Genomic DNA, 22,129 nt, shown 5'->3' on the forward strand with positions numbered 1-22,129 from the left:
AAACTAGGAATCATTTTAATTAGTGTTGAATTTATAGGAAAAAATAGAAACATTTTAGAAACTGTGCTACTGTTTGAAAACTTAAAACCACTTTTTTTGAAATTTTACCTTTTATGTTTATTTATGGAAATAGGCTTAATTATGTGGATGAAAGATGGTGCCATGCATTTCACTTGCCAGCTGCAAGATTCTAGTCAACAGTGGGGGTCTGTCTATATAATTCTGTCAGCCCTTTCCCTTAGGGGAAACATTAATGCGGAAAATCTTAGAGCATTAAACGTTTGAAAACAGCATTCAGCATAAATATGGGTGGAGAGGGTTTGTAATGAAAGAAGGCTCTTTAAGAGCAGTTTATTAGATTGGGGTCCGCAGAAACACAATGACAGAATTGTTGTGTTCGTATTAGAAGCACAAGAGCACATAAATTAACCATTTTCCAATGCAAATGTTTGCTTTCTGCCAAGATCTTAAATTCAATTTTGGTTTGGGGAGTGGGGGGGGGGGCGAATGCAGCATGATCTCAGCACAAAACATACAACTCTTTGGTCTTTGTGTATTGTCAAAGTAGCATGCGATTTTCATAACAGATATATCCCAGTGTATACATTCACATTAGCATGATTAAACCGAGAGCTTTTTTTCAATTAAAAGCCCCCCATTTAAACTCATCCCATTTGATTTTTAATCATGGCATTTTGCCAAGCCCACTTAATTTTCTCCAGGAGAGAATACTGTGGACTCCTCTTGCACCAGACACATTGGCAGAACTAGTGGAAGAGGTAGGCAGTAGAGGCTCTGCAGTTAGTTTAACATATGGTCTGTGCTTAATTTCTAATCGGAGATTTTTAACAACAATAATTTTTATCTGTCTGCTGTGGAAAACTGAAAAAAACAATAGTAAAAAATGCAAAGCAAATAGCAAAGAAAACAAACAAAGAAAGCTGCATATGAAAAACAGGATCACTTATCCCCGATTCATTTCAAGATAAATTCTTGCTCCAGGGAGGGCGCCTTTTACAATGAAGTAAGGCAGTTGGATCACCTTTGCAACGTTGACAAACAAAGACCTTCCTCTCAGAAATCTCTCTGAATTCACACTGGTAAAATGTACGTCACAAATAATGATTCACTGTATCAATATAAAGGTTTTCTGCCTTCATTCGTACAGGAAGTTCTTTGGCCATTAGTATCAAGAGGGTGAAGAGTACCATTCTAGTACCATTGTTGTAAAGTTTACAACACTTTGTGTCTAGATATGTTGGGAATAATGAATTGGCCTTATTTTCTTACACAGCCGTGGAAGCCCTTCTGTCTGGTTGCAGATGCAAATGCAGGGGCTAGTTGTGATTACTTAGTAGTGAAGAAAAAGATACTCTTCTCATGGTGGTTCATATGAAGCACTCCTCAAAGTTGGTAGAAAAGAGAAGCCTCTCAAATTAAGCTTCCTTGTCACTTTGTGGCCTTTCTGGAAAAGGAAGGAGGGGGGAATTAAACAAGGCCACATCCACAGCGTACAAATTGTACCATTTGGGCTTTCCACAAAGTATCCTGTGAAGTGTAGTTTGCTAAAGGTGCTGTGAACTGTGAGGAGATCCCCAATACCCTCAGAGCTACAGTTCCCAGAGTTCCCTGGAAAGACAGATTGATTGCTAAACCACTCTCGGAATTGCAGCTCCTCTTTCTGCAAGTACATGAAGAGGGTTTGTCATGTAAGTGGTAAGTGCGCACATACAGAATTTGTTCCTCAGAAAACTCGCTAGAGGCGCATGCACAAGCCCTGAAATCTAGTAAGACCCTTGTTAGTTCTTTACAACAAATGCTCTGGTCAAAAGTGGTCTGCTGAAAGATTATTTTATTTTTCGCTCTTGAGTTTCACCGACTTCATCTCCTCATCAGATGCCAGGCGCTAATCCTGTGTTTACATCCCTAGGTTGACGCTAGGGAAGCCCCTTGGGGAAGGATGCTTTGGTCAAGTTGTTATGGCGGAAGCGGTGGGAATCGACAAAGACAGGCCGAAAGAAGCCGTTACTGTTGCAGTGAAAATGCTGAAAGGTAATATGGGGTGAAAGGGAGTATTGAGCGAGGTGGCAGGTTCTGTGAATAATGTTTCTTTTGTGGCGTCCAAACTCTCTAACTGTAGAAGGCCAAAGTTCATTTTGTTCACCTCAGGCTTCAGCAGTTTTCGGTATAAATCAGTGCCTTTGACAGCCTATTTATCTTTAGCAGCAGGTATTTACAAGCAAGTCAAAGTCTTGGTACAATTGTTTATTCCTCAACTCTTGATTTGATCCACAGGGAAGTCTATATGCTTTCGTTTGGTTGGCTAAAAGTTACTGAAAGGCAACTGTAGCATAAATGCCTTAGGTAAACAAATGACAGGACATGACCTAGTCTCTTTTAACACATTTAAAAAAATGTGCATGTGAGAGAGAGAGAGAGGGCAAACATTTGTAAAAGGCAATATATAGAAATATGATGGTGATGGTGATATTTATTCTGGGATCTAGTATATGTTTATGTGTATGGGCTTTTATACAATTGTGGGCTTTTAAATTTTGTAATTTTATCTTGATACTGGTCATTGACCGTAATAAAACAAATATACTATACTTAGTCTGGGATCTTAATTTTAAAAATACATATTTATACTTATGCCTGAATAATGGCTGACATTGTAAACAAAATAGGTAATTCTTCAAATGCCTTTTGCCCAAACAAAAGCCTCCAGCATGATAGGGAATGCATATAAATAAAGAAAAAGACCATTTAGGATAACTTCTGAGTGACATATGCATCACTAATTATGGAGCTAATCCATTATTTGGTGTGCTATAGGTGATCTTGTATAAGTAATGTAAAGCATTGTATGTTTATTATATTAATATAATAATATTTTTTTAAACTACTGAACACTGGAAAAAAATAAAAATATTTCACATGAAAGTCTTGCCAGTAATTCTCTGATATGTTGTTTGCAACTGGGATATCTGCATTAAAGGTGCAGAGATGGGTAATTAAGGAGGTCTTAATTTAAAGTGTTACTGTTTTATATGTTCTGATATGACACAAGGCACATCCATCTCCTTATGGTTTTAAGTTTTATGGAGCTGGAGAACCACAGTAGGAAATTAAAGCTTATATAAAATGGTTTCTGAAGTTGCTTGAACTGGTAGAATTCCCAGACAAGAGACTGATAGGCATCACATTGAAATTGTAACAATTGGACTACCGGTACATCATACAGTAGGACTTTTTGATGGTCCTTAAAACTTTTTGATTTCCTTAAAATTATGTGTGATACAGTTTCCCTTCATACTGTATGTGTGCGTTTTCCTAATTTTTGTTATATGTTCTTTTGTTTTCATGGAGGTTTGCTCAATGAGAAGCAGAGCCCACAGCTTAAACAACAAAGGACCAGTAATTTACTTTGTTTCTGGCCTTGGGAACCAGAGTTGCAGGGAAACAGTGTTACTATATCTGTAACTTAATGGCCTGTAAAGTACATCAAGCTAGTTGGATAGCCTGCAAGGAAACATTGTTGCAGAAAAAAACTATTGTGTTGGTCCGCTAGTTTAAAACTGTTGGTGGAACTCATTTTGTCTTGTGCAGATGATGCTACGGAAAAAGACCTTTCTGACCTAGTGTCCGAGATGGAGATGATGAAAATGATTGGGAAGCACAAAAATATCATCAATCTTCTTGGGGCCTGCACTCAGGACGGTGAGTGTCGTTTTGGTTTTACAAACCGAAGGTGGTGATATAGTGCAGTTTTTATTAAGTGACATACTCTTGTCTGTTAATTCTGTGCAAGTGTAACAAAAATGATACTGTGGGAGAGTGGAGTGGATAGCTGGATGCCATATTGAATTTGTTTTGAAAAGCTGCAGGAACTTGCATCTCTGGCTAAAAGGAGAGGAATATAGAAGCAACATTTGTCAACTATTTTTACACAGTACTTTTCTCCAATTCAAATGCTGGGTGGATTAATGTATGTATTTATTTGATTATTTTTCAGCCCGCCCATCTGATTGCTAGGGCACGTTACAATAACAACATTAATTAAGTTCATTCTAGGGGTGGGCAGACTTCAGGCGTTTGGGATCTACTTTGTTTTTTCACTGGAGCCAGGTGCAGAATACTGGCTAGGGAAAAGACAACACTCTCTCAGAATTAAGGAACAGGGCACCTTTGAGTGGATGCTCAGTGCAGGAATGTCTATAGCCCTGCTACTTCAAAATCCACAATCCACTCCTGATTCCCTCCACCCCAGCTTTCATCATCACAGCAGCCTTCCTTAGTTAGAAGGGAAACAAATATTTTTGTTGTTGCTATTGTTCAGCAACTTGGAGTCAGAAACCTTGCTGATCTACTGCAACTCTTGCACAGCTCAACCGGCAGAATGTGATCTGCATTCCTACTTTATTACAGCCTATTCTAACTCTTTGGTAACTGAAAGCTAGTGTTGAAAACTGAAAGCTAGTGTTGTGCTGAACACTAGTTTCACAGTGGTTTTTGTTCCTGTTCATTTGATGGAACAATGAAGAGCAAATAAGATTCCAAAAAGTGGTCGGGAATGAGTGGGTGGAACTTAATGATGAAATTCATGTGTGCAAGTTAGCTCTTCAGTGGACCTTCTGCATTTCCTTGACATGAAATACATGAGATGACTTTCACATGGTCAGAAATGGAGAGGAATAAAAAGTACAAGGCATGTTAAACTTCCTGCTCCTTTTGTTTTACCTAAACATCTCGTGCCAATCTCAATAGCCCTGTTCATATGCTCTTTGCTTTCCACCCCCTCAGTTATTGTCACATGAAAGGGAGAGCAAGGGTGAACTCGTTTGGCTCACCACCTCCCTCACATCTCTGCCAGCATTGCTGCAAACCCCATATGTTGGTGCTGAACATTTGCAGCTGGGAGCCTGCTGCTCAGTAGAATCCCTGTCTGATTTAGAAACCCTTTCTTCTAGACTTCTGCATGGAGCCTACTTGGGTAGAAAAAGTTCCCTGCTGCAGACATTCAGACCCCAATATTTGTGGGACTGTGCAAATGCTGAAAGAGATGGTGCATGTGAGGGGGTCAAGCCCATGGGTTCATCTCCTCTCCCACCCCCAATGGAGGAGAGACCTGAACCTGGTTATTGAGCTTAAAGAATACAAAGCAGAAACTGCTTCACCTCCCTTCTGCTTTTAGTAAGACTGGAAGGGAGTTCTTATGATGAAGGCAAAATGTGGCAAGTGTGCATACTCTGCTTTGTGATCTTGTGTATGTTCACCTGGAGTAGGTGGATGGGTAGGTATGGCGTCTTGGTGGGGGGGGGGGGAGAGAGAGAATGTGAATGTTTGAAGGCAGCTGATTTGAACTGAATGTATTAAAGAGTTGGGTGTGTTTCATACTCCAGTAACTTTTATTTTGTGAGAATCACCTCTTTTATTGAATTTATACTATTCTGCTCTATTTGGAAATAGTTCTATTTGTTTTATCCTTGCAATGGTTTTATCTCTTTTTTATAATTGTATATTATATTGTTGCAACCTGTGAAGGGCAGGTGAGAAGTCTAATTAAAAAATAAACATGCTACTTGTACTACAGATAGAACATGGCAGCAGCATTTTGAGAAAAATCATCCAATGAATCGGAAAAGATGCATGCTACTATACTTTTATGGGTCTTTAGAATGGAATATAATTTTTTTTTGCTCCTGGTTTTCATTCATTCATATACTGTCTTATCTGCTCACTTTGAAGGACCACTCTACGTGCTGGTTGAATATGCTTCGAAAGGGAATTTGCGGGAGTACCTGCGAGCACGGCGGCCACCAGGGATGGAATATTCATTTGATATTAACCGGGTTCCTGAAGAGCAGATGACATTCAAAGATTTAGTCTCATGTACATACCAGTTGGCAAGAGGCATGGAATACTTAGCATCACAAAAAGTAAGCGACTGTTATTGAAAGATGGCAGCTTTGTGTTACCACATGAGCTTGCTCCTTCCTTCCTTCCTTCCTTCCTTCCTTCCTTCCTTCCTTCCTTCCTTCCATCTACAAATTGCATTTTTGAAGAAACAGATCTGAAACATGAGATTGGCATCCTGAATGTCATAACACATTCTGAGTTTTATACTCATCTGCCTGTCCCAGTGTTACATCAAGCTTATGGGCATTGCTCAGGCCCAGAGACAATAGCAGTGCTCTTAACTATTTGGGCAAATGGGTATTACATTCTAAATTCCAGTGAGGATTCCTCTGGTAGAAGGTGAGGGAGTCAACTCTGGAAATCTAGGGGAAATCCTGTTCCAGGTGATGCAGGAAAGGTGGGACTGTAGGGGAATAGGAGGAGAAACCTCTCGTGGAATTGCAGAGTATTTCCAAATGCAGTTGGCAACAGTCATAGAATATTTTGCAAATTAGGTTGATCAGGGCTGCAAAATTAATAAATAAAAGCAAGTAACCCTTGGTGCTAAATAACTTGTCCACTCCTTCCTTTTCAAGTTTTTCAGTTTGATCCATTTGAAGGGCAGCTTCAGCTATTTTAATATTAATAGGCATTTTTACTAGCAGAATTGTTCATAGAGGCTCCAGTAAAGAGCTGCATTTAATTTGGAAGCAAATGTATGCATAAGTAATCAAATGCCAGGTTATGCCGGCTAAGGTTTCTTTTAAAGACAGAACAAAGAAATCATTATTCGGCAAACAATATCAGAAAATGAACTTAGATATTCATGAATTCTGATATTGATGTGGATAAACTGTGAGCTGTTTAGCCAGGCAACAAAAGCATAACCTTGAAATTTGCCTTATTAAAGTTTATTAACTTACTGAATATGAAAGAGAGCACCATTCATTTCCCAAGAGGTTTCAAGTGAATTCCATCTGCCGGCATTGGCTAATTGGTGAAAAGAAGCAGCAGCAATCCTGTGAGCAAATTAGTCATTTGTCTTCACTTAAAATATTTGCCTGCTGAGAAAACTAACTGCAATAGCATCATTTTGATATTCAGTCCTTGAAGATCCCTATTTGGAAGATTCCTCCACAGCTAAACCTTAAATTTTCCTGTGCCTGTAAATACAGTGCAGTCCTCTGCTTAATAGACTAAATAAGGACAATGGTGGAGGTGCAAGGCCAGCTTTCTTAGTAACTGAGTCAGACAGAACATAATTGGCTTTGTTGTTGACTACAGTGTACTAGCACATGCTAATCAACGTTCCTTTATGTGAGTTGCTTGTTACACCAGAAGTAGTATTTTCTAAATATGTTAGTCAGTATTTAAATTTTGCAGGCAGACATTCCATTTTTTGGATGCTGTGCTTGTGCACATAGTGCCAAACCATGGTTTAGCATCATGTGGGAACATGGTCATTGTCTTTTTGGCATGCAAGCCAACTTCAGCTGTTTAAATAGAGAAATGCAGTTGCTAAGGGTGCACAAATCTTCTGCCCTAGAGAAGGAGAAACCGCATCCTTGAATGAATGCCAACCCCCAAAAGAACTGAAATGGACCAGCAGAACGGAAGGTTCTGAGAGTGCAAGGCATTAAACAAGATAGTAGTCACATCTGAGAAACTAAACAAAAGGGAATACATTCTGATTCTTCAAACAGCTTAATATTGACATTTCACCAGCTTCCCCATACCCTTACTTGCTCCTTAGGGCAGAAATAATAAGAATTTATATGTTTAGGATGTTCTTACCATCCAGGAACAGAAATACACTGAGAAATTCAGCGTGTCCAGTTGTCATCTTTATAACATGGCATTAAATTTAAAAAATGCAAATGCAACAGTTTTTACCAGGCAGTTAAACTTGTAATGAAATAATGTTTATTTCTTTATATTATCACGCAGCCTTGTGGGACTGGTAAGCGAAAGAAAAGTCCCTCTTCCTCCCCTTTAATACTCCTTCGGCTTGACTGTGGTGGATAGATAGAAATCATTGAAAAATGCTTCCTAGAATTGAAAAAAAACTGTAAGGTTTAAAAGGGTCTTACTGCTTCTGTGAGTCATGTAATGTGCTGCACCAGCAAGACTTTGCAATCCAGAGGTGGATTTAGGGGAGCATGGCTGGTTTGATTGCACTGGACCCACGGGGGAGGGGGATGCCACAACTATGATTTAGAATGGAGCATGAGAGGCAAGGAGATGCTGATTTTGGCACCACTGAAATTTGAGACCCCGAGATCTAGATATGCCACTGTCATTTGGAAAATGATTTGTAGAATGAAAGAAAGGCCCATTCACAGTCTTGGCCACCTCAAAAGTAAGGTGGCATAAACCCTCTGCACCCCACCATGTGAATTTCATTGACGTCTTCTCTCCCTTTTTGATAGTTTTTGAATGCAGGGAAAAAATGCTTGGCACAGCACTAGTTCTGACTTGACACTCGGCCAAGGTTCATAGTTTGTTCCTTCCCTGTGAGATTAAGGGGGAGCAAAACATTACCATAATGTGCAAACTGGACCACTGTTTTTGTTGTGATGCAAATAGTCTTCTGGAATTTAATGGCATTCCATTAATTTCTAATATAGATCTTGATGTTGCTGGAATTTTATTACAATGTTTTATTTTATGGGTTTTTATTTTAGTGGATCAAAGCCAGATCTGCACCTTGTGATTTGGATTTGGTTAAAAGAAATAACATGACAATGAATACTTTCTGTTTAAAAAGTCCATCAATAAGAGCATGTAGTGTTGCGCTGTGGAAGTATGATATCCTGGACCAAAAGAAGAGGGGGGAAAATCCAGTAGAAAGTTTCACAACGTGTTTCTCCTGCTGCCTCTTATTACTAATGACAGAAAAGCTTAAAGCAAGCTATGGTTTCCATCAGCAGGCAGAACTTCCTTTCTGAGTCAAGAAAGGTCAATTGTACATTTTCAAAAAGGTGCTGACGTGAAGGGAGGAAAGAAGGTTAAGGGTGGAGGAGACCACTTTCAAATTTCATTATTTACGTTTTCTACAAAATGTTAGTTTTTCAAAAGTCGGTAACTTGGTTTCAAAATGCCAGTCAGCTAGTATGCTGGATATCTCAGAGGGCACAAATGTGCTACATTTCAGCCTTTTTTTGGGGGGGGGGTGTTAGAGAATATAGTTGTTTTTATTTTTATATACTTCTGCAAAAAGTAGCCACTCTCACTCCACATGTTAACTTGAAATCCTGTTCTAATGTAACTTAGAAGTTGTTAAGTCCATACGAACAGGGTTTATAGTAGAAGTCATTGAGAAGCTATTTCAGGAGCCGTATGATACAATTTAATGTACAGTTTTAAACATTTGATTCAGTTGAAGGATGGTCTCCCTTCGCAGCATAAAACGGAGTTGTGAGTTTTCAAATGCATTTTCTTAGAGATTTCTCTAGTAGTCACTAAGGGAAAGATTTGATTGCTATCTTACAGTATTTTAAACGCTCTCATAAAAGCAGTGGAAAATAATTACTTGGTATCACTGTATACTATTGCAGAGCTGTGCTTTAATGGTGAAAGATAAAATCAGCAGGTTTTAAGTGGCAGGGGACTTTAGACTGGTTTCTTAGGAAAAATGACAGTATTTCTGGAGCCTTTGGTACATGTTGCTTGACTATTTTTAGGGAAGTTGAAACCATCTTCCCAGAAAGCTTTAACATGAGTGAATTGTCTTCTGACAAATGTGTTTCAAGTATAGAAAGTTGGCCAATGGGAATTGTTTTCTATGCTTTAAAACAAAACCTGCCTTCAAGTGGTTGCCACATGTCATTTAGTTTCCACCTGTATTCCCCACCTCCTCATCCTTTCTGAAGTCTCCCAGCAATGTTTTTTTCCCAGGTGCAGAAAGACAGCTGAGAGAAATAGTGGGGAGGGTCAGATTATAGCAGCAGGAATCGGATGGTCACAAAATTATGTTGTTCTGTACTTCCTTCCACTCCTAATCCTTTGAGGCATAGTCCAGAGGACAGAAACAGATCCATCAACTATGCCAAGTGAAGGAAGATCACAATGGCAGTGCCCTCCAAGAGGCAGAAATGCATCTTGCTCTTGCATTTTTGAGTTGTGTACTCTCAGTGACTTGCTTGTCTGCTTGTACTCAGGACTTGCTTGTCCGCAGCATAAACAAATTGTAGTGATCTGTGCATAATTTAATACAAAAGTATTTTTGTTACACCATTTTAGTTTTGAGGGACTAAATATATGAACTCTTTGTCTCCTTTTGTTCATCATTTTAAAAGAAAACGTTTCATAATCCAAAAATGTTTTACATTTTTTGGGGGGTGGAGAGACGTGCTTTTTAAAAACGGGGGGGGGGGACTCCTACTTTTTCTGGAATGATTCCATTTTTCTCTGAGCCTTCACATCTGTCCCTGACTGTGTGTACCTGAATGAAGCAGTGTGAATTCTGATGGCTGAAGGTTTATCAAGTTGCAGGTGGGATGCGTGTACTCACTTCTGTGAATTCATATTTTAAATTTTATTTTCCAGTGCATCCATCGAGATTTAGCAGCAAGAAACGTTTTGGTAACTGAAAATAACGTCATGAAAATAGCTGACTTCGGGTTGGCCAGAGACATCAACAATATAGATTATTATAAAAAGACTACTAATGTAAGTGGATGGCAGTCTTATCACTTGATCCGGTATCTTTTTTCCTTGGTGCATTTAAGTATGGCAAATGTATTCCTAATGGACTTCTTGTACAGCAGCCTAACTTTTAATCAAAGAAATGAAAATAATAGGCAAGTGTGTTAGGATTCCTAACCCCTTTTTACTAGGAAAGGAAGGTTATCTGCTTACACCGGCTGGGAGAGTACGTGTTACATGATGCTTTCTAAAGGATAAGCTTTAGCCTTTTTCGTTTTATGGCCTCCATGAAACTTGCAGCACATTCTTTGACTGTTAGCTAGATACTGAATATGAATATAAATTTGGCTTTTTGTAATCAATGGATAATTTTGTGGAATGTATCCATTATGAAATTACTAACATTTGGTTTTAGTTTTGTAGAAGTCTTTTATTATCCACATTTCAGCAGAAGCTTATGACATTCTTGGCAATCCGCTGGTTAAATAACAAGCACTCCCCGTTTAAATGGCATGCCCTCACTGTGGATAGCAGCTTATTCTGTTGTTTTTTTTAAAAAAAGCAACAGGATCTCTTAGCATACAAAGTAGTGATTAAATCTATATAGAAAAGACCTAACATACGGGGCTTCTCTTGCACATTATACTAGATGCCCCTGCGTGGTCATTCACATGAATCATATTTCTGGGTCAGCTGTCATTTTAGTTAACTTATTTATTTAGTACATTTATATTGCATCTTCTTTCCAGCACAGAAATCAGGGTTCTTTACATTGGTGGTCTCCCATTGGTCTCCCATTTAGGCATTGAACAGATCCAGTCTGTGGGCATGTGACACTGAGAAGGACTATTTGACTTTGGTTGAGGAGAGGAACTGCTAAACAGGCGGCGACCATTTTGTGTTTGTCCAACTGACACACAATCACTGATGCCCGGGTCCTTTTGGACCTAGCAGAGGGCAGAACAGGGGCAGGCTAATGCAGTGGGGGGGGGGCAGGAATTGGAATCCCCATGCAAAATGGTTGCTGCCTGCACAAGGGCATATTCCAACATTTTGGTTTTTAATTTTTTTTACCCCTGAGTATGCTTGAATACAGCAAAGTAAAGCGTTCCCTGTATTATACAGGTTCTGCAGAGTGCTGCTGATTGGGGAATGATGCCTTGGTGGGGTGGAAGCTGTGGCAGAGCTTGACTTTCTGATTCTTTCAATTCTGAATAAGACGTTTTAAAATTCTCATTCTATAGAAGTTAATGAGAATCACAGCTATGTTAATGAACCGGGAGACTAAGGAAAGAGGGGTTGTGTTTTCTAATGCTTCATGGAACTGTTAATTTGCTTTAGCAAAATTTAGTATTGCAGCTTGACTTAATCTTTGCCAGATTCATTGCTGAAATTGAGTAATGGTCAGTAGATAACCAGTTGCTGCTTTTCTATTTTATGTCCAGGGTCGGCTGCCTGTGAAGTGGATGGCACCAGAAGCTCTATTTGACAGGGTTTACACACATCAAAGTGATGTGTAAGTAACTTTATCTTAGAACCTTACTTTTATCTTTTTATTCATTTATAGCTTCTTCCAGTGTACTTGAATTACATGTAATAGAAATATATATGCAACAGATTAAAATATGTCTCTCAACCTTTGATCCACCAAGGTAAATTAATTTACTGCAAGACAGACACCTTTATTCTGGCAGGTTAAAAAGCTGGAAAGAAAAGCTTTTTGTGCTTTGTTTTTTCGCAAAGGCTTTCTTGTTTTTTTAAAAATTACCATGGAAAACTTCAGAACCAAAGAAAACAATGGATATTTTCAATCTCATTGCTGCCTCATGGACTCATTCTTTCAGATTTTATATTATTTTCCCCTCCTTTACTTCCTGAGACCTGTGGCTGCTGTTTTATTCCCCAGTAAGTGGTAGCCTTAGAAAGTGAGGATTTTCTGGAAGACTGCAGACCAGTGCTCTGTTACTAATCTGGCTGGCTTCAAAGCACATGAAAGGTAGAAAACACTGGCTTCCTCTTGCCAGTGCGGAAGTTTACTTCCCTTGAACCTTCTTTACAGATGTGCAGCTCTGAAGCATTGTTTTAAATGGTTTGGTTGGAGCATTTTCTGAACCAAAGCGTGGAGACGCTAAGGCTTGAGTTGCTGTTAATTGTTTGTAAATCTGTGACTGCAAGGGCTTCCTCAGAATTGCAGGTACATTTGGACAAGAAGAAAAATAGTCAAAACAGTCTGTTTCCCATGCTAGTCCTTGTCTGTTTCAGAATCCCATGCAAATGTCTGGTGCACATATTTGTTGTATTCATGCCACCTTCGGGCTGATCAGACTTATATAATGGATGCACATCAGCGTCTGATAGCAGATCACACACAAATGCCATTGCCTTACGCAGTCCTGCCTTTACGGATTGTCGAGACGTATCTGCAAGCAAATATGGTTTGGATTGTAACCATGGAACAGGTTGCTTATATTTGGATCAGATTCAGCCAGACCCTACTTACATCCCATGATTCTGGTTGTGTCTCTTTGTCTCTCTCCTATGTGTGTGTTATTATGGGGCAGTCAACGTGGTTCCCTCCATATGTTGTTGGACTACTACTTCCATCATTCCTGCCCATTGGCCACATTGGCTGGTGCTGATGGGAGTTGTACTTAAACTGGAGGGTACCACATTGGCTAGCCCTGCCATACTCTTCGCCCAAGGCACTAAGAGCAGTTTCTGCATGATTCCCAGAGGTTTACCATCCAGGTTGTTTACAGAAGCAGATCTGCTTAATTTTTAGCAATAGAACTGAGTCGCCCCCAACATTTCTCTGTTTTTCTTTGTTTGTTTTCATCATAAAGTACTTCCTCAAACAAAATGATTTTTATATTTGGAAGGGTGGGTAGATTATTGGTTTCTGTAGGATTGGTAAAAAATGGCAAGGTAGATGGATAGCTATCATTATTCATCTGCCGCCAGAAAGAGGAAAACAAGCAAGGAAAGTAGTATTAAACAACTTTGCTGCTCAGATCATAAGGTAGGTAGCTAAAAGTAGATGTCTCTATGCTGTCTTTAGTAAATCTGATTCAGCCCCATTCTTATTCCTTTTCTTGTTTTAGATGGTCATTTGGTGTGCTAATGTGGGAGATCTTCACTTTAGGAGGGTCACCGTATCCAGGAATTCCAGTGGAAGAGCTCTTCAAGTTGCTGAAAGAAGGACACAGAATGGACAAACCTGCCAATTGCACCAGTGAACTGTAAGAACTCTTTCTTGCTGGGCCATGGGCTGAAAAGGGATGTGCTGATATAATTGACAATATTTATATGATGCAATGGGAGCACTATAACGTTAAATGCATGTGCACACAGGGCAGGTTCAAAAATGAGTATTAAAAGAGATGAAACGAATCAGTCACAGGAACAGGGAGGGTCCTGAAAATACACATCTCAGCTGTTAAAACCCAGGATAAACATTGCATGTCTGATACTGCATATTTTTAGCAAAGTGAACAGGAAGCGTATGATTTGGGAAAGTTTTAATTATGCAGTCAGTTGTGGACCTGCCAAAGGTACACCTCAATAAGTTGATCTTTTTGTTTGAGTTGCACTTAGACCAGGTCCAGCTGCAGACTTCAGGGGCCCTCAGCACAGTGCTGCAGATGCCCTCTCAACACTCATGCTCTATGCATACCCAGGGTGGTCAACCATTTTCCTTCTGTGCCCTCCTTGTTGGGCCCTCAGATGGCTTTTTAGCAGGAATGATTAATGATTCATTAGAGTGGGGGTGGCACCATTTGTTTTAAGAAGACCTGACTTAGACAGTGCCCTAAGCACAGGGACATGAAATAGATACCCTCAATCATCAATTTGCGTTTTGCTCAACCTTAGCTGGGCAAATGTATTCCACCACATTTATGTAGCACTTTACAGTTAAGTACATGCTTGTCCTTTCCTAAGTTGGAACTCCTCAGCCTAGTGATCTTTTTTCACCCACCTCTAGCCAGAGAACCATCAACAGCAGGCCTTCTACCCACTATCTGACTTGAATCATGCAAGAATATACCTTGTCTAAAGTATTGTACGGGGTCTGAAAATCCTACCGGCTTCTTTTTTAAAAAAGTATTTACTTTACTCATGCACCTGTCTCATACATCCCAAAGTTGCTTTCCAGACCTGTTTTAAGCATAGCATATGGTTCACAGATTCATCAAGTAACCAGCAGTGGAACTCGTGATTTCTGCTCACATATATGCTGTGGCCCAATATGTGGGGCCTTCCAGTCAATTATAGGAACATGTTTCATCTTTAGTGCTATGCATGAAATAGCTCCAGTCTAATGCCAGTAATGTCCTAGCTCATCCCCATACAGTGGTACCTCGCAAGACAAATGCCTCGCAAGACGAAAAACGCGCAAGACGAAAGAGTTTTCCGTTTTTTGAGTCGTTCCGCAAGACGAATTTCCCTATGGGCTTGCTTCGCAAGACGAAACGTCTTGCGAGTTTGTTTCCTTTTTCTTAAAGCCGCTAAGCTGCTAAGCCGTTAATAGCCGCTAAGCCGTTAATAGCCGCTAATAGCCGCTAAGCCACTAATAGCCATGCTTCGCAAGACGAAAAAACCGCAAGACGAAGAGACTCGTGGAACGGATTAATTTCGTCTTGCGAGGCCCCACTGTATAATGTATTTGAAAGAGTGTGGATAGTGATACTATAATTCTCAAGCCTGGGGCTGGAAATAGAGCTGTATGATTGTCACTGGAACAGGCTATACAACTGGCAAGAGAGAAGAGTATAGGGGATGGAGAAGCCTCACCACTTTTTTTTTTAGAAACTTAAGGTGGCATTCCACTATGTTTTACTCAGAGTAGACCCATAGAAATTAATAGACTTAACTTAGTCATGAAGACAGGAGTGCCTGGCATGCTCTGGTCCATAGGGTCACGAAGAGTCGGACAGGACTAAACAACAACAACAACTTAGTCATGGTGATAATTCAGTTGAAGAGCCACCTATTTCAAAATCACTAATCCCAGCCAATATTGGGTTTGGATTGGATTGCTCTCTTAGAGTTATATGAATGCTCCAGCACTATGGTTCAAATACAGATTCACAAATTGCCTGAGCCTGGGGTGGGGTGGGAGGAGTTGCGTCGCTTAACAATGCTCTGAAAGATACCCCTTGGCCAATCCCTCAGGCTTTTAGATATCAGCATGAAAAATTTGTTTTTAGGCAAATGGTTTGTTTGTTTATTCTAAAATAATCCTAAAGCAAGATACAATACCACTGAAATGCAATAAATTTGTATATTAAATTGATCTACAGTAAAACTGCTGAGAGTGCATACACTGTCTAACAAATGAACTTTTGTATTTACAAATAATGAAAGAATTTCCACAAGAACCATTCTCGGTTTGCCTAGTGTATGCTTCACATAATGGTTACTCAAATTCTCCCCTGTGAGCTGCCTTGAGCTTCATTTCAAAAGACAGAACATAGGCTGCTAAGGATAATAATAATAATAATAATAATAATAATAATAATAATAATAATAATAATAATGTAGAATACAAATAAGCATCAATGGGAATCACCATCGTTCATAATGCATGCATATTAAATACTCCAGACTGTAACATGTGAACACACCCTGACTTTAACTGAACAGCCCTGAAGTATTGTGAATATGGAAGATGCCTGATATAGACACATTGAGTTAATTAACACAGTGAAATTCTGCGTTCCACAGCTACATGATGATGAGAGATTGCTGGCATGCTGTGCCTTCCCAGAGACCTACTTTTAAGCAGCTTGTGGAGGACTTGGATCGGATCCTCACTCTCACAACTAATGAGGTGAGTAAGGCGCTTGCTTTTAAAACTTCTGAAAGAACAAGCAAAATGCTTCCATTGTTATAAGGAGTATCTTAAATGAGAGCATGCCTATTGCAAGATATGTTAAGGAGAGTTTGTGCGTTTCAAGGCCCCTGGCAATGAAGGGCACTTGCACAAGTTATGCACAATACACATTGCACACATACCCTGGTAGAATCCCTGTTCACAGAGTACAAAGCACTGAGCACTGGTTTTGCCCACACTACAACCGTGTCCAAGTATCTGAAAAACAACCATTAATTTCTATGGATAAACTAAAAGAGGTGCATTCAGTGTATTAATCTCTTCCTATAATCCCAGCCAGTGAGAATCACCCCATTCCATCCTGAGTTCTTTTTCAGTGTTAAAGTGCACTGCAGTTTGATTCTGATTTCTATATATGTAGATATAGTAGAAATAGAAGTCTGAACACAGCACCAAGATCAGTTAAGTATTGTGGATGAGAAACAGTATTGGAGATTCTGTTGAAGCCACAAATTATAAAATTTCTTAGGCTTGCATTTTAATTTGAAATGGAGTTTCTTCCCAGGTTGGTATTTATTTTTGAAGTAGTACGCTCTTGAATACCAGCTATCATGGATTGTCTCCCATGGTAAATTGTGAGCTGCATGGACTTCCCCACATCTAGAGAGTCTAGCAGCATATTGAAGCTAACAACCAAGTAAGGATTATCACATAAATTCGTCATCTGAACCATCCTTCAGTGAATATATGCATCTGTTGAATATGTGTGAATCACATGGATAAAGTCTTACACTGGGTATCCCAATAGCTTTCTCCTTCCATTTGTGGTAGAAATTTCCCGCTCCATATTTTTCCTAAAAGCTGTCATGCTAATTTATATTGAGGAAATGACAACTTCTTTTGAAGTCAGTGGGCTATTTGCCATTGATGGTAGAGGCGCCACAATTTTAGCCTGTGCATGCCGATAGATTCATATTGTCTCTAAATAGACATGGAGATCACAGGGACCAGACATGAAAGAGTACTTACAAGATATGGAAGTAACATCAGATCAAAAGTGTACTATGAACTTTTTTTTTTTTGCTGTGTGCCATGCTCCTGTGTATTTTACATTTAATTAACCATCACTGTCTTAATAGGAAAACATTCACTGTTGCTTTTTTTTAAAAAAGGAAAATCACATAATTTGTTAAAAACACACACACACGCAACCCAGCTTTTAAAATTTGATTTTTCACATCTTAGAATCGTAACTTGTGGTTTAGCAAATGAAGAGATTGGTATTTAAATGAATACAGCTGCTCTGCAGAAGTTGAAAGAGAAGCAGCATTTCAAGGAGAAAAAATAACTTTATTCTCCTGCCAAAACTGTTGTTTCAAGAACTTCTATAGCCCTGGCTTCAGATTCAGCTGACACTGTAGCTCTTTTTCTCCTCTTCCTCATCTTTTTAAAGATTTATTTTATTTTCATTAAACATTTACAAATGACAAATAAAACGACACAGAAATGTAGCTGTTACAAGACTGTACAAAGCGATGCACGATACAGTAGCAAGGAAAGTATCCACCAATGTAACATTGTGAGCACTCTGCTCCCATGGACTTGGAAATTTAAGGATCCTATGCCTTATATCCTATGCCCCACTTTCAAAAGGCCTTTCCATATAGGAGCTGGATAGACTGGTGGTCCTCTTCTGGCTAAGACAATCCAGATGGCTATGTCACAGACATAATTAATCCAGGTCTCCATTGGTGGCTCTGGTTCAGCTTTCCAGTGACAAGACAGAGTTGGTCACTCGGCCGTCAACAAGAAGAATCCTAGGTCCCTATGCTTAATCACTGGGTTTTATTTGCTATGAAAATGTAGGACACAAGCGACTAGGAAGGTTTTCTGTGTTAGACTCATTGAATGAAAGTGCCATGCTCCCTCTGATTTCACTGGGGCTTGCTCAAAATCATTGCTAAGTTTATTGAGTTCCACAAATGCTGGTGGAAGCAACTACAGTGAGCAAAGAAATATATTTAGAGTACCATATTGCAGTGACTTGAGTATTACTTGCTTGAGCACATGTAAATTGAAATATGATATTATAAAATGCAAAATAGCCAGCTTAACCAAATGGATATTGGAAAGAAAGGATCGTTCTCTCTGCAAATTGTTTCCATGTGCTGGGGGGGGGGGAAATAGTTCTGTGTAGGGTGAAATTTTGTTTTTATCATCGTAAGCAAAATGTTTGCTTTTGATGTGGCTACAGTATATGTCTCGACTGGTGTGGTTAAAGTTGATGTTGTTGGAACTGACACATCTGCCTCAGAATTCCCTTTTTTGTTGGTTTGGGTCCCCCGCTCCTTTTTCACACTCCTCTGGTGACTTCTAGTTTTATGAGTAGCTATTACCCTCCCCCCCCTCCGTCTAAAGAGCTTAAGGCCTTTTATCCTCACATCTACTATATAAAGTTGAGTTAGCTGAGAAATGAAGCCAGCAACCCAGAAGAAAGAATCATGGATGGGTAGGGATTGAACCCGAGTTTCTACAGTCTTAGTTCTGACACTGGCCCTGTGTGCACATCTTGAGTAAACCATAGTTTGTACCATGCTTGCTCCTTCATGCTTGAATACAGATGAACTGACCCACAATATATGGCTTTGCATTCCATCCAAACCCAAGTATCATGGTTTGTTTTGCTTCCAGCAAATCACAATCGGTAAGCCAAGAAAAACCCTTTGGGGGTACAGAGCACCAGTGAGATCAGGAAAAGTGACAGAGCCTTCTTATGCATGTTTACAGTAAGCTATTAACCATGGTTTACTGTGATATGTGAACTGGGTCAAGAAAGCTACTTTTGAATGTTGAATGGTGTCAGCCTGTTTTTTGTTTGTGTTTCTATATGAATGTGATATTATTTACACACACACACACACACACCACAAAAGTAAATGTGTACACTCCTAGTAAATACTTGTATGCATTGTTCTTACAGGAGTACCTAGATCTTAGTGGACCACTGGAACAGTATTCACCTAGCTACCAAGACACAAGGAGTTCCTGTTCTTCAGGTGATGACTCTGTTTTTTCTGCCGATCCGATGCCTTATGAACCTTGCCTCCCTAAGTACCAGCACATAAACGGCAGTGTCAAAACATGAAAAGAACCCTTATTTTATTCCTCAAAGGAGTAAGAAAACAAGAATGTCTACCTACCATGTGAAAAAAAAAGAGCCTTCCTTCAGACACACAGGATTTTTGTTTGTACATATGAATTGTAGGGACCAAAACAAAAGCAAAAAAAAATTGGCAAAAGGTGTTATGATCACACCGGGGGGAAAGTGGTGTACTTTGGAATGCCAAACAATTTTCAGAAGAAGAATTTTATGGGCCATATTTGGATGCCAGTTGACAGGTCTGGATGCCGCAACACACTTTCTACATTCAGTGGACCAGTTGGACTTGAGGCAAATGTTGGATCAGCCTTCCTTGTTTATTTTGTAATATTTGGAGAAAATATATGTTGGCACACACTTACAGAGCACAAATGCAGTATATAGGTGCTGGATGTATGTAAATATAATCAAATATGTATAAATATATATTATATATATTTACAATGAATTATTTTTTGTATTGATTTGAAAATGGATGTCTCACTTCACCAAGCAAAATTAGCCTTTTTTTTTTTAAAGAAACAGCTACCTGTAATTGCTGTTCATACATAAAACTTTTCTTTTTAAAAATATCACCACCTAAAGGTGAAAAATACTTTGCTTTCAGGGAAAATTGTTATCTCATTAATTTATTAATTAATTGGTAATGTACAAAACAATTAATCTTTTATAGGGTTGTGTTATTTTGTAATTTAAATGGCATTTCTATGCAGACAGCACAGAGAACTAGTAGATATATTGCTCAAACTTTACTAGTTGTCAGATCTTTTTTTTAAAAAAGAGAGAAATATTTACGGTATATAACTAATTTGGGGAATTAAGGTTTTAATTAATTTGGGTTGTTTTTTTAACAGTGACATGCTATACATGTCTACCCTTTGAGTTCAGCAGGTATAGGATTGCAGCCTAAAGTTATATGAGAGGTTATTGCTGTAACAAACCAAAACTCTCAGAAATAAAAAAAGTGTCCTTTAATGAGAAAGTATTTCGCTCCCTGTATTGCCAGGTGTGTAGCTGTTTTGGTTGTCACACTTTACAACTCCTCAAATGCAAAAATTTAATTAAATTGCTCAGTAGAACGACCCAAAATTCTGAGACTTATTCCATAGTCTACTGAAATAAGGACCTATTCTAGCTTGTCTAAACTTCTACAATTTTTAAACACTCTAAACCTCAATTCTTAGCTTTCTGTACATGCTTCAGATTAGCAACTATGTTTGCTGAACGTCCAATAATCCTTTTGGATATTTTGATCAAACACATGCATTTGAGGCTCCTCTTGTACTACAAGAGCACCGAGGTTGTCATCATGGCAATTACAGAAATTCGTGTTGGAATCTGACCATCTTTTTGAGGGGTTATTTTATTCTTGCTCCATTACAGCTTTCCAAACCATCCTGCTGTACCAGGTGTCAGCCTTGGTGCCTGGCCAAAAATATTACTGCATTTCTATAACTTGTCTTTCAGAATTTAAAGCATTATGTTTTCACATTCAAATCACCTTTCACACTGGTGTAGCCATGCAATATGAATGCAATCCATACCGTCTTTACATGTTTTTTTAAAATGGGGGGGGAGGGGGTAAAAAGTATTAAAATCTGTTAATTTTTGTACTGACAATAAAAATCTTTCTACGGATATTAATGTTAACATTACAAAATAAATGTCATGCATCTTATTTTTTTAAATCATTTGTGTCTTACAAAATGGCTTCGGGTTTTCTACGATAATATAGCCAGAAATGGAATGAACACCCATTAGTTTGTGTTAGTTATCATTAACGTATGACCGTTTACATTCAGCACAATCCATTACATGTTATTTCCAGACCATTCCCAATTTATTTCAGTACAGTGGTACCTCGGGTTACATACGCTTCAGGTTACAGACTCCGCTATCCCAGAAATAGTACCTCAGATTAAGAACTTTGCTTTAGAATGAGAACAGAAATCGTGCGGCAGCAGCGGGAGGCCCCATTACATAAAGTGGTGCTTCAGGTTAAGAACAGTTTCAGGTTAAGAAGGAATCTCCAGAACGAATTAAGTTCTTAACCCGAGGTACCACTGTACTTGGGAAAAGGCAGCCAAGTAGAGTTAATAATAATGCTAAAGGTAAAGGTACCCCTGCCCAAAGTCCAGTCGTGTCCAACTCTAGGGTTGTGCGCCCATCTCACTTAAGAGGCCGGGGGCCAGCGCTATCCGGAGACACTTCCGGATCACCTGACCAGCGTGACGAAGCTGCTCTGGCGAGCCGGCACCAGCGCAGCACACGGAAACGCCGTTTACCTTCCCGCTATAAAGCGGTACCTATTTATCTACTTGCACTTTAGGGGTGCTTTCGAACTGCTAGGTGGGCAGGAGCTGGGACCGCAGGCGGGAGCTCACCCCGCCGCGGGGATTCGAACCGCCGACCATGCGATCGGCAAGCCCTAGGCACTGAGGATTTACCCACAGCGTCACCCGCGTCCCTAATAATAATAATGCTAGTAGTAAGCAAAAAGACAAGCAAAGTTTGTCTCCATACAAAACCCCCAAACTGCAAAAGATAATAAAGCTGCATTGTACCAATGATGCTGCAATGGAGTGTTTTAC

The 22,129-nt window shown here is 39.4% G+C and overlaps 1 protein-coding gene and 1 long non-coding RNA gene across 10 annotated transcripts in view; one reads left to right on the forward strand and one right to left on the reverse strand.

The window, feature by feature from the left end:
* Nucleotides 1-21,216, forward strand: part of FGFR2 (fibroblast growth factor receptor 2) — a 143,614-nt gene extending 122,398 nt beyond the window's left edge. For all 8 annotated transcript variants that reach the window (XM_083506127.1, XM_083506126.1, XM_083506129.1 and 5 more), the window contains 8 exons: nt 1,931-2,052; nt 3,610-3,720; nt 5,749-5,939; nt 10,447-10,569; nt 11,991-12,061; nt 13,647-13,784; nt 16,270-16,375; nt 19,359-21,216. In XM_083506127.1, the coding sequence (XP_083362253.1) occupies nt 1,931-2,052; nt 3,610-3,720; nt 5,749-5,939; nt 10,447-10,569; nt 11,991-12,061; nt 13,647-13,784; nt 16,270-16,375; nt 19,359-19,523 (1,027 nt within the window). In that variant the 3' untranslated portion in view covers nt 19,524-21,216. The remainder of the gene's footprint in view (nt 1-1,930; nt 2,053-3,609; nt 3,721-5,748; nt 5,940-10,446; nt 10,570-11,990; nt 12,062-13,646; nt 13,785-16,269; nt 16,376-19,358) is intronic.
* The window catches only part of LOC310708211, a 189,055-nt gene that overhangs the window by 32,007 nt on the left and 134,919 nt on the right, over nt 1-22,129 (reverse strand). The gene's annotated exons all lie outside the window — the stretch shown is intronic.

The sequence above is a fragment of the Podarcis liolepis genome (genome assembly GCF_965112155.1).
Source record: "Podarcis liolepis genome assembly, chromosome: 5".
NCBI classification, from domain to species: Eukaryota; Metazoa; Chordata; class Lepidosauria; order Squamata; family Lacertidae; genus Podarcis; species Podarcis liolepis.